This window comes from Aethalodelphis obliquidens, unplaced genomic scaffold (assembly GCF_003676395.1).
Source record: "Aethalodelphis obliquidens isolate GAN/ISIS:26980383/991018 unplaced genomic scaffold, ASM367639v1 scaffold50, whole genome shotgun sequence".
Taxonomy (NCBI): Eukaryota; Metazoa; Chordata; class Mammalia; order Artiodactyla; family Delphinidae; genus Aethalodelphis; species Aethalodelphis obliquidens.
Genome location: NW_020837994.1, coordinates 4,872,275 through 4,884,363, shown reverse-complemented (window position 1 = coordinate 4,884,363; position 12,089 = coordinate 4,872,275). Strand labels below are relative to the sequence as shown.

Sequence of the window (12,089 nt, the reverse complement as noted above, 5' to 3'; positions counted from 1 at the left end):
AGATTCTCAACCACTGTGCCACCAGGGAAGCCAGATTTTCTTCATTTTGACAATTCCTGTGGATGTGTAGTCACTGTGGCTTTAATTTGCATTTCTTAGATTACTATAAAGGGGAGCAACTTTAATACGTTTAACTGGATATTCTTTTGGGTAATACCTATGTATGTCTCTTGCCTATTTTACAATTTTTTTTTTTCCCTTATTGCTTTGTGGGAATTCTTTATATTCTGGGTACAAGTTCTTTGGTTATACATGTTACAAATATCTTCTCCCTTTTTAGTCCCTTAATGTTGTATTTTGATGAAAATAAGTTCTTAATGTAACCCAATTTGACAGTCTTCTGAGTTATATTTTGTGCTTTTCTTGTCTGATTGATATAAGAAGGGTTTATCTACCCTGAGCTCATTAAGACATTTTGCTACGTTATTATTAGAAGCTTATTATTTGTTTTTCATACATGGAATTGATTTGTGTGTGTGATGCTTTGGTGTATGGAAGTCCAAATGTCCCAGCACCATTTACTGAAAAGAATGTCCTTTCCCCATTGTTTTGCAGTACCACCTTTCTGGTAAATTAAGTGTCTGTATATGGGTGGGTATGTTTCAGGGCTGTCTCTTCTACTGTTCCGTTTATTTATTCTTATGCCAATACCATGCTGTCTTAGCATAACATTATAATAAATCTTGACATCTGGTAGGACAACTTCTCCCACCTTCCTCTTCTTTAAGAATATATTAATTGTTCTTGGTCTTTTAATTTCTTTATAAATTTTGAGCCGGACCAGGGCTCGAACCCGTGTCCCCTGCATTGGCAGGCGGATTCTTAACCACTGCACCACCAGGAAAGTCCTTTTGTACTTCTTTTTGTTATTCCTAGGTAGTTAATATTTTGTTATTGTAAATGATATGTTTAAAAAATTTTATTTTCTAACAGTACAGAATGGATATTCAGAAATGCAATTGATTTTTGCTTATTAAATCCTATATCTAACAACCTTGCTAAGCTCATTTAACAATTTTAATAAATTATGTGTAGATTTTGGATTCTTTACAAATAATCATATCAGCATATAATGACTTTGATATTAATATTATGATACCAACTATCTCTTGATTAAAGTTTACATGGTATACCTATTTCTACTTTTTATTTTCATCTTTTTTATAGCATTTTATTTTATGACCCATGTAAAAAACATGTAGTTAGTTTTTTAAAAATTTCACTTGACAGTGTTTTTCAATTGGAGCATTTAGTTCATTACATTTAATGTGTTTATTGATATATGCCGGTTTAAATCTACCCTCTTATTAAATGCCTTCTATTTGTCTTACCTGCTCAGTGTTCTTTTCTTTTCTCTCATTTCTTGCCATCTTTTGCATTGACTCTTTTAAAAAAATTCTCTCCTCCACCCCTTTTTTATTAGCTTGGGAGTTATACATTCTTTTACACTTCTTTTACTGGTTATAACCTAGCTATTACATGAATTCTTGACTGATCAAAGTCAAGTGTTAAACGGTACAGTTTCTATTTTGAACAATGTGAGGACTTTAACTTCATTTATCCACCTTCCTGACTTACATGTGTGAATGAAGTTTTATGTTTTAATTCTCCATTTTTCACTCTGGAAGACATTGTTATTTTCTACAGGCAATATTCATTTAAGTTTACCTATGTATTTATCATTTACCCACATGTATTTATCATTGCTTTTCTTTCCTTCTTGTATCTGTGACTGTTTATTCATCTGGGATTATTTTCCTTTTGGCTGATGAATACCCTCTGATATTTCCGTTTATTGTGAGTTTACTGGTGGCACTCAGTGACAAATTCTTTGTGTTTGTATGTATGGAAAAGTTTTAAGTTTTACGTCCATTCTTTTTTTTTTTGGCCATGCTGCATGGTTTATGGGATCTTAGTTCCCCAACCAGCCACTGAACCTGGGCCACAGCAGTGAAAGTGCTGAGTTCTAACCACTGAGCTGCCAGGGAATTCCCTTTATGTTCCTTCTTTTTTTAATTTAATTTAATTTAATTTAATTTAATTTTATTTATTTTTGGCTGCTTTGGGTCTTTGTTGCTGTGCATAGGTTTTTCTCTAGTTGCGGCAAGTGGGGGCTACTCTTCGTTGCGGTGCATGGGCCTCTTATTGCGGTGGCTTCTCTTGTTGTGGAACACGGGCTCTAGGTGCTCGGGCTTCAGTAGTTGTGGCTCACAGGCTCTAGAGCACAGGCTCAGTAGTTGTGGTGCATGGGCTTAGTTGCTCCATGGCATGTGGGATCTTCCTGGACCAGGGCTTGAACCAGTGTCCCCTGCATTGGCAGGTGGATTCTTAATCACTGTGTCACCAGGGAAGCCCCTACCTCCCTTCTTGAACGATGTTTTTGCTGTGTGTAGAATTTTAGATTGGCTGTTTTTCTTTATTTGTTTGTTTTTAGTATTTTAAATATATCATTGTATTGTTTCCTTTGAGAAGTCACACACACATGTTTTTCTTTTTTGGCATCTGTAATACGATTCTAGTTTTCCTCAGCAGGAAGGTTGTTCTGTATTATCTAGCCTGCCCCTAACGTAAGTGGGAGTCTTGGCATTGCCTTTTGCTGGACTATAGCGGTATACTCTTTTTTTTTTTTCGCGTATTAAGTTTTATTTAATTTATTAAAAGAATGAATGGAAAGATGAATAATTCTTTGGAACCATTCAAATTCTTTTGCTGTTCTATAATTTTTTTAATCAAATACTCCTTTTTTTATTTTTCGCTGCTCAAAGGATTAAATTTTTTTTCAGAAATATGGAATGCTTCATGAATTTGTATGTCATCCTTGCATGGGAGCCATGCAAATTTTCTCTCTATTGTCCCAGTTTTAGTATATGTGCTGCCAAAGCAAGCACCGTAATTACTCTTAATTTGTCTCTGGCTACTTTTGCCCCTTCCAATCCAATCATTATATTGAGGCTGGTTTGGTATTTCAGAAATTTGAATCTGTTTATGTCACTCTCCTCGTTACAGTTATTCGAAGGATTTTTATTGTTCTTAGGACAAAGACTATTCATTTGTTTATTCAACAGTGAACAAATATGTATTGAATTCCTGCTACATTCTGGGCACTATCAGAGGCACTTGCCATAATTCTCAAAAAGTTGTGGCACCTGCTTGCCTCTGTAGCCGCATTTCATGGTAGTCTACATTTTAGCCACATTGCCCCCTTTTTCAGTTCTGGAAGCTGTGGTGTTCTTTCATGACTGAGAGCATTCATTTATTCTTTTCTCTCTGCCTCAAGTTAAAGTCCGTGTTTGTTATATGCTTTCATAGAACTCTTTATTTTTCCTTTACAGTACAACTTTGTAATTATGTATTTGGACATTACTTGACAATTGTCTGCCTTGCCCATTAAAACTTAAAGTTCCATGAGGGCAGTGTATCCCCATGGCCAAACACAGTGGCTCCTTGTAAGTACTCAGGAAATCCTGTTGAACAGATGATGGATGAATTATTTAATTCACCGAGTGAATTAAGTAGGACACGTGGCTTTTCCTTTTCCTATACTCTTCCCTTTATTTTTATCAGAATGTACGAAGTGCTTTCTGGGCATTCTGCTTGTCACTTTAGCAGCTCACAGTTTGGTTGGGGAAACAGACACAATCACATAATACACTATGATAATTACAGTGCACTGGTGAGGGGCATGATAAAGGGTTGCACCAGGCTGCTTGGGTGGTCCAAGGGGAAGGGCACTCTTGTCCAGTTCAGGCATCAGAGACAAACTTCCTGGGGTTGCTGACACCTGAGGGGCAGGAGGGAGTGGCTGTGGGAGGCAGGGAGAGCAGTTTAGGCAGAGGAGCAATCTGAGCAGAAGTACAGAAACTTGAAGCCTCATGGCATCAAGCGTGGTGGGGAATTGTGGGAGCTGACGTACAGGACAGTCTTGGCAGGCCGTTGTGTCATGCTCAGCAGCTCAGGCTTCTTTCCATAGGAAACTGGAAGCTTTTGAAGGGTTATGAATGTTTGTGCGGAGTTTTAAATTTAACATTCTTTTAAAAACCCCAACTGTAGCATTTATTGTAACAAATTCAAGCAGTATAGAAGTGTATAAAATAAAGAATGAGACTTGCCTCTGCAAATAAAAAAGTTAGAAAACAAAATACACTCTCCAGAGATTACTCTGGAGAGAATCACTGTAACAGATATGTATGTATTCTTAAATGCAGCATTTTAGAATCTTCCATATTCTGGGTTTGCAACATTCTTCTGCCTGGAATGCTGCTTCCCTAAAACTTCCTATTGCTCTCTGTCTCACTCAGTTAAGTGTCCGTTCAAAAGTCATATCCGTAGAGTGGACTTCCCTCACTGTCCTGTCTATAACAGCCTCTCCACAGTACTCTTTAACCTCTTACACACGTCGTTTTTCTTCAGAATGCTTACCATCTGAAATTACATATTTTCTTTTGCCAGTCTTTATTTTTAAATTTTTTATTCTTTTTGGCCGAGCCACACGGCTTGCACGATCATAGTTCCCCGACCAGGGATTGAACCTGGGCCCATGGCAGTGAAAGCACCAAGTCCTAACCACTGGACCACCAGAGGATTCCCTCTTTCGCCAGTCTTATCCACTTGAATATAAGCGCTATGAGAGCAGGGATTGCTTCTGTTTTATTCACTGTTGTATCCCCAGCAGCTAGAATGATGCTCGGCACATAGTAGGTACTCCTTGAATGTTTGTTGAATGAGTAAATTAATTTGCATTTTAGATAGAATAAGTACTTTCATGTGATTTTTCTAAAAAGTTAACTTTTTTTTTTGTAAATTTACAAACATACACAAAAGGAGAGAAAATAATATGAGCTTTCCAGTGTTCCTCATCCAGCTTCAACAATTATCAACATTTTGCTCTTCTTGTTTGGTGCATTCCCCTACTTTTTTGGGGGTGGGGCAAATCCCAGGCAACATATCATTTTACCTATAAACACTTAATTATCTGTGTTTAACAAATTAGGACTTTTTTTAGGACTTAAAAAAATGACACTTAACAATAATCCTTAATAGTGTATAATACCTAGTCCATGTTCAGCTTTCACTGATTGTCTTAAAGTCTTTTTACAGTTGGTTTGTTTGAGCAGGATTCACATGTTGCATTTCGTTAGTTTAGCTGTCCTTTTCAGTTTCTTTTAATCTATAGCATTCCCTCCCCCCACCACCTTTTCTTTCCCATGATATTTATTGTTTAAAAACCAGGCATTTTACCCTGTGGAATTTCCCATATTCTGGGCTTGGTGATTGCATCCTTATTTTTCACGTGTTTTTTATTTGCTCTTTATGGTACCTATCGGAGTACCATATTCATAGGGATTCAGTTCAGGTTTTATTACCCTCCACATGAAAGGACTGATGATCATAGAGGAAGGAAGGAAGGGCATTAATATTTGATTGCCTTCTGTATGCCCATTTCTGTGTGAGTTGTTTTCCTCTCAGTAGCTGTTTGAGGTTGTTATTAGCCCCATTTCACAGATGAGGCTTAGGAAATTAATTAGCCTGTTCAAGACATATAGCTATTACATAGTGAGTCCAGGCTTCACACCTCAATCTGGCCAATTTCAAAGCCCTTTCTCCTTCTGCTGCACTCCACAGCTTAAGTTCCCAAGAAAATGACTTTCCCAAGGTTGAACATATGGTAAGTGGTGTGCCAGGATTCAGGGTCTTCTGACTGCATATCTTTTGTCCCTTCTCCTGCTTCAGGCCTTCTTGTTGTGCCCAGTTACCTCCTTAGAAACTGGGGTCACATCTAGAAGGCACTTCATCTTTTGAGCATACATTTAAGTAATTTGTCCTTGGGACAGAAATGCTTGCTTAATCTTAGCGTTGGCAAGGTACTTTTTTTTTTTTTATTTTACCTATGTTTATTGAACATCTGTCTACTTAGTGCCAGATATTGTGCTACATACTTGCGATATGGTGATGAACAAAAAGACATGTTCCTTTCGGTCTTTGGGGAAAATTTCTCACCATAGGAATCTCGGTGCAAATTAGAGACCACCTCCCGATATTGAAGCTAAATGGGCCACGCTAACTCATGTCTTAGTCTCTCTTGCCCTGGGCCCCAGACCCAGGACCTAGACCCAGACAATGATTCACCTGCCCCAGACTTTTCTTTAAAATATTTATTTATTTATTTATTTGGCTGCGCCGGGTCTTACTTGTGGCACGCAGGATCTTTGTTGCTGCATGCAGGATTTTTAGTTGTGTCATGTGGGATCTAGTTCCCTGTCCAGGGATTGAACCTGGGCCCCCTGCATTGGGAGCACAGTCTTAACCACTGGACCACCTGGGAAATCCCATCACCTGCCCCAGACTTCTGATCAGGATCTGGTGATCCAAAAAAACACAGGTAGAACGAAAACTTCTTTCTGGTGATAGCAGTAGTAGCTGCAGCACCCAATTTCTGGGGCTCCAAAAACAGTGGTGCTGACAGCAATGTTGAGTGCCCAGTGCTGGCAGTGTTGGTGGTCCAAGTTGCTGCAACTCATGTCTAATGTTACTGCAAAGTGGAGGAAAGTTACTTTTAATCCCAAAAGCACACATCTCCTTAGAAGTTAATGACATCAGGAAGGCATAAAATATTCCCATTCACTTTGCAGTATTTAGGTGTAACATACAGATTGAGAAAAGCTTTCTGCCCCCAAAGCATATAAAGTTAATTTTTCAGAAATAAAGCTTAAGAAATACTTGTTGACTCTGTTTTGAGATATTAGTTTCCCATGTTCCTGAGAGTAGAGCATCAATGTAACAATAGCTGCTTTTGTTTCAGGAGAATGATCCATCTGTGAGACTGAAAATTGCATCATTGTTGGGTTTACTGTCAAAGACAGCAGGATTTTCACCAGACTGCATTATGGATGATGCCATTAACATCCTGCAGAATGAAAGTAAGTTGCAATTTAAAAGCTATATAGGGAATTCCCTGGCTGTCCTGTGGTTGGGACTGAGCTGCCACTGCAGGGGGCATGGGTTTGATCCCTGGTTGGGGAACTAAGACCCCATATGCTGCAGGCCTGGCCAGAAAAAAAGAAAAAGCTGTATAATTAGATCAGAAATCTTTAGTTCCTTTTGTATACAATGTAGAACAAAATTTTGTTGTGTTGGTGGTTATTGAAAAGGAATTTGAGGGTGATTCAATAAAACCATGTACATATATTTACACTAGAGTTAAAATACAGGTTTGTCTCTTAATAGCTATCATTTATTGATCTCTACTAAGTGCCATATACTTAAGATAGTTTACATATGACATAAGATAGATACTATTGTCCCTGTTTTATAGGCTGGGAAACTGAAGCTCAGAGAAGTTAACTAACTTGTTCAAGGTTACATAGTATGTGACAGAGTTGATGTTTTGTTGACTGTGCCTACTAACTCAGAAACTGCCCTGGTGCTGCCCTGGTCATGGGGTCCCCCACAGTTTACTTCCTATAAAGGCAACATCTCCCAAGTCTCATATGTTGTTGCCTTTTCTGTTTGTTCCTTGTTGATGCCCACTAAAATTATTCTCAGTGTTTAGGTGAAAAGGAAAACTATTTTACCTTAAAATTTTTTTTCTTTGATTATCTAGTTTTATTTATGTACAAGATTTTCTTATAGGGTTAGTGCCTCATTGCCTTGATATTTATTCTAAAATTAAATAAAATGAAATCCTTTGTGGCTGTTCCTGAAAGTACTATAGTTTTGTTTGAATTGTTTGTAGTTTCAAAAAATAGTTTTATTTCATTTTAGGGTATACATATTTAAACAAATATGATTATTTAAATATTGGACAACATTTAGTCTATCAACTTGAGGTTATGAGAGTAATAAAGGTCCAGTGAACTCAAGAGACAATCTAAATTCACTTACTGTACAACTGTTTAATGATAACAAATATCTTTTATAAGTGGCCCATGGGTTGAAGTTGAGAATTTTTTATTTTGTTAGAAGGAACTTTAAATTTTACCTGTATTGAATTTTGACCCAAGACTTTTAATTCACAGGAAACAATCAAAATATATTAAAAAAATTTTTTTGGCATTTATTGAAATGCCAATGTAATGACATTAGGGAGAAATTTAAAAAGTATTCCTACTACTACCATAAAACAATTTGATGGGGGCGGAGTCAAGATGGCAGAGTAGGAGGACGCTGAGTTCGCATCTCTGCACAGCTAGGGCACCTACCAGGCACTGGTGGGGGACCACAGACATCGAAGGGGATGGTAGGAACCACTGAGTGACTGGGTAGGGGGAGTGTGACATGTCGGGGAGTGAGGGGGAAGGAGAAGTGGAGGTGGGATGGGACCGGCGCCCCTGAGGGGCGGCTGGGGGAGGGGAGGGGTTCCCAGACCAGGTGGGGCCCACCCATGGTTAGCGGATCAACAGGGACAGGGGAGACCCTCGGGAGAGGGGAGGAATGGAAGGGAGCACAGCCAGCATTTCCCTGCCCACTTGGGCCCGTGGGGAGCCTGCTGAGGTCCTGGGCCTAATCCTCTGCCCTCGGAGGTCCAGCAGTGCTGAGCCTAAGCTCCATCCACACACCCCCACCCAGGGCCTTACCTCTGAACTCCAAACTCTGCACACCAAGGCCCCCCTCAGGCCGTGCTGCCTTTCCCCACAGGTGCTACGCCTAGGTTCCCCCACACTAAACCCCACCCCCGCCTAAGTTCTGCCCCTGCCTAAGCTCTGCCCCCACAGCCAAGGGTCTTTTTAAAATTTTTTTAGGTTGTGTTTCTGTTTTATCTTGTTGTTGTTGATTCATTTATATTTTGATTTTTCTAATTTTATTTTATTCTTTATAGTTTGTTATTCAGCTCCTTTTGGCTTGTTCCCTTTTTTTTTTTTCCTGTTGTGGTTCTGTTTTACCTTGTTGTAGTTGTTTCACTTATATTTTTATTTTTCCTAATATATTTTTTGTTTTTCTAATTTTATTTTATTTTTTATTTCTGTTATTGTACTGCTCCTTTTTTTTTTTTTTTGCGGTACGTGGACCTCTCACTGTTGTGGCCTCTCCCGTTGCGGAGCACAGGCTCTGGACGCGCAGGCTCAGTGGCCATGACTCACGGGCCTAGCCGCTCCGCGGCATGTGGGATCTTCCCGGACCGGGGCACAAACCTGTGTCCCCTGCATCGGCAGGTGGACTCTCAACCACTGCGCCACCAGGGAAGCCCCTGTACTGCTCCTTTGTGTGTGTGTGTGTGTGTGTGTGTGTGTGTGTGTGTGTGTGTGTGTGTGTTTCTATTGCTATGCTGCGTGGCTTGCAGGATCTTGGTTCCCAGACCGGGGGTTGGGGCTGAGCTCCTTGGTGGGAGTGCCGAGTCCAAACTGCTAGACTGGGCTTCCCTGGTGGTGCAGTGGTTGGGAGTCTGCCTGCCGATGCAGGGGACACGGGTTCGTGCCCTGGTCCGGGAAGATCCCACATGCCGCAGAGCGGCTGGGCCCGTGAGCCATGGCCGCTGAGCCTGCACGTCCGGAGCCTGTGCTCCGCAGCTGGAGAGGCCACAACAGTGAGAGGCCTGCGTAAAAAAAACAAAACAAAACAAACAAACTGCTAGACTAACAGAGTACCTCAGAGCCCAGGGAATATTAATTGGAGTGAGGTCTCCCGGAGGTCCTTATCTCAGCACCAAGACCTGGCTCTACCCAACTGCCTGCAAACTCCAGTGCTGGACGCCTTAGGCCAAACAACCATTAAGGCAGGAATACAGCCCCATACATCAGAAAAAATGAGACGACAGAAAAATATGTTACAGACGAAGGAGCAAGGTAAAAACCTACAAAATCAAATAAATGAAGCGTTAATAGGCAACCTACCTGAAAAAGAATTCAGAGTAATGATAGTGAAGGTCCAAAATCTCGGAAATAGAATGGAGGCTCGGATTGAGAAAATACAAGAAATGTTTAACAAAGACCTAGAAGGACTAAAGAACAAACAAACAGTGATGAACAACACAATAACTGAGATGAAAAATGCGCTAGAAGGAATCAATAGTAGAATAACTGAGGCAGAACATTAAGTAAGTGAGCTGGAAGATTGAATGGTGGGAATAACTGCAGAGGAGCAGAATAAAGAATAGAGTCAGCTGGTAGGCTCCACTCTAAGATGATCCTTTATGTCTTTGGAGGACTGTTAAATATTAGTGTTTTTTGCTGTTTTTCTGTGGCACCCATCAGCTTTTGACTCTCCTGCTAGGAAGACAGAGAAATGCGTGGCTGCTATGTTTTTTTTTTAGCCAAAGCAACTGAAGGGAGCTAGGGAGAGGGAGGGAGTCTCATTTTCAATATGTTGATTATCTCTTAATCTTCTCTTCTTCATTATATTTCCTCCCTGTCCTCACCTAGTATTCCCCAAATTAGATCCTTTCTGTCCTAATTTTTATAGAGAACAAACCTCCTATTTCAGTGGTCATTTGGTTATATAGGATAGGGAAGGAGGCAGGGGTCCAACTACTTCTTATAGACGCTTCAAACAAATCCCTGCCTCATCCCTGTTTTGGGATGTGTTTTGGTTGTCTTTTTATTTATTTATTTATTTTGTGGTACGTGGGCCTCTCACTGTTGTGGCCTCTCCTGTTGCGGAGCACAGGCTCTGGGCGCACAGGCCCAGCAGCCATGGCTCACGGGCCCAGCCACTCCACGGCACGTGGGACCCTCCCGGACCGGGGCACGAACAGGGCAGTTCCCTGCATCGGCAGGCAGACTCTCAACCACTGTGCCACCAGGGAAGCCCTGGTTGTCTTTTTTAAAATCTACAATTCCTGAATCTTTCTGGGCGTATGGCTAGAATTTCTTTGCTCTGTCACGACACCCTCCTCAGTAGGCATTTAGTATTAGATTTCTCAGTTTTGCCATAGACTATTTTTTTTTATTTTATTTATTTATTTATTGGCATACTAAGTATTTTTTTAACATCTTTATTGGAATATAATTGCTTTACAATGGTGTGTTAGTTTCTGCTTTATAACGAAGTGAATCAGCTATATATATCTATATATAGATATATATAGAGATATATATATCCCCATATCTCCTCCCTCTTGTGCCTCCCTCCCACCCTCCGTATCCCACCCCTCTAGGTGGTCACAAAGCACCGAGCTGCCATAGACTTTTTAACTGCTTTCCATCTCTGAAAAATGTGTTGACTTTTCTCATCTGCTTACCTTTCTTCTCCTGTTTTCTTTGTCCTTGTAAGTTTATACCTTTTAAATTTCTTTACGCTTATATGTTAATGAGGTTTGAGGAAAGAATTAGTGATAAACAGATGTGTTCAGTCTATTGTGTTTTACTGGAAGTCTTAGTAAGAGATGATTTAACCAGTGTTTTCTGAGCTTTGGTCATTTATATATCATACCATTTTTGACATAATTTGTTTCACATCTATATTATGGTTTACTTAATGTTTTTAAGTGGACAATTATTTTTTAGTTAAATAAAATTAATTTAAAGAGACTATATTAGTAAAGGTAAAAGAAAATTAATGTCATCAACATAATAACTGCAATTTTTATTTTGTTCATTAAAATATGTACAAGCATACCTCTGAGATATTGCAGGTTCTGTTCCAGACCACCACAGTAAAATGAATATCACAATAAAGCAAGTCACACAAGTTTTTTGATTTCCCAGTGCAGATAAAAGTAATGTCTACACTATACTGTAGTCGATTAAGTGTGCAATAGCATTATGTCTAAAAAGAATGTACTACCTTAATACTGTATTGCTAAAAAATGTTAACCATAATCTGAGCCTTTAGTGAGTCATTATCTTTTTGCAATAGTAATATCAAAGATCATTGATCACAAATCACCATAACAAATATAATAATGAAAGTTTGAAATATTTCAAGAATTACCAAAAGGTGACAGAGACATGAAGTGAGCAGTGCTGTTGAAAATGGCACTGATAGACTTGTTTGTTGCAGGGTTGAGACAAACCTTCAACTTGTAAAAAATGTAGTACAGTATCTGCAAAGTGCAATAAAGTGAAGCATAGTGAAACAAGGTATGCCTGTACAAGGTTATTAATATAAAAATGATTTTCCTAATGCCACCTAAATCCTCTTGTATACCACTAACA

The 12,089-nt window shown here is 39.5% G+C and overlaps 1 protein-coding gene and 1 non-coding gene across 2 annotated transcripts in view; one reads left to right on the top strand and one right to left on the bottom strand.

The window, feature by feature from the left end:
- Nucleotides 1-12,089, top strand: part of INTS4 (integrator complex subunit 4) — a 127,514-nt gene that overhangs the window by 26,188 nt on the left and 89,237 nt on the right. Inside the window, exon 4 of the mRNA XM_027083496.1 lies at nucleotides 6,800-6,917. Coding sequence (XP_026939297.1) covers nucleotides 6,800-6,917 — 118 coding nt within the window. The remainder of the gene's footprint in view (nucleotides 1-6,799; nucleotides 6,918-12,089) is intronic.
- Nucleotides 2,782-2,888, bottom strand: LOC113607885 (U6 spliceosomal RNA). Its single transcript, XR_003428135.1, has one exon. It is a non-coding gene; the product is annotated as a U6 spliceosomal RNA (small nuclear RNA).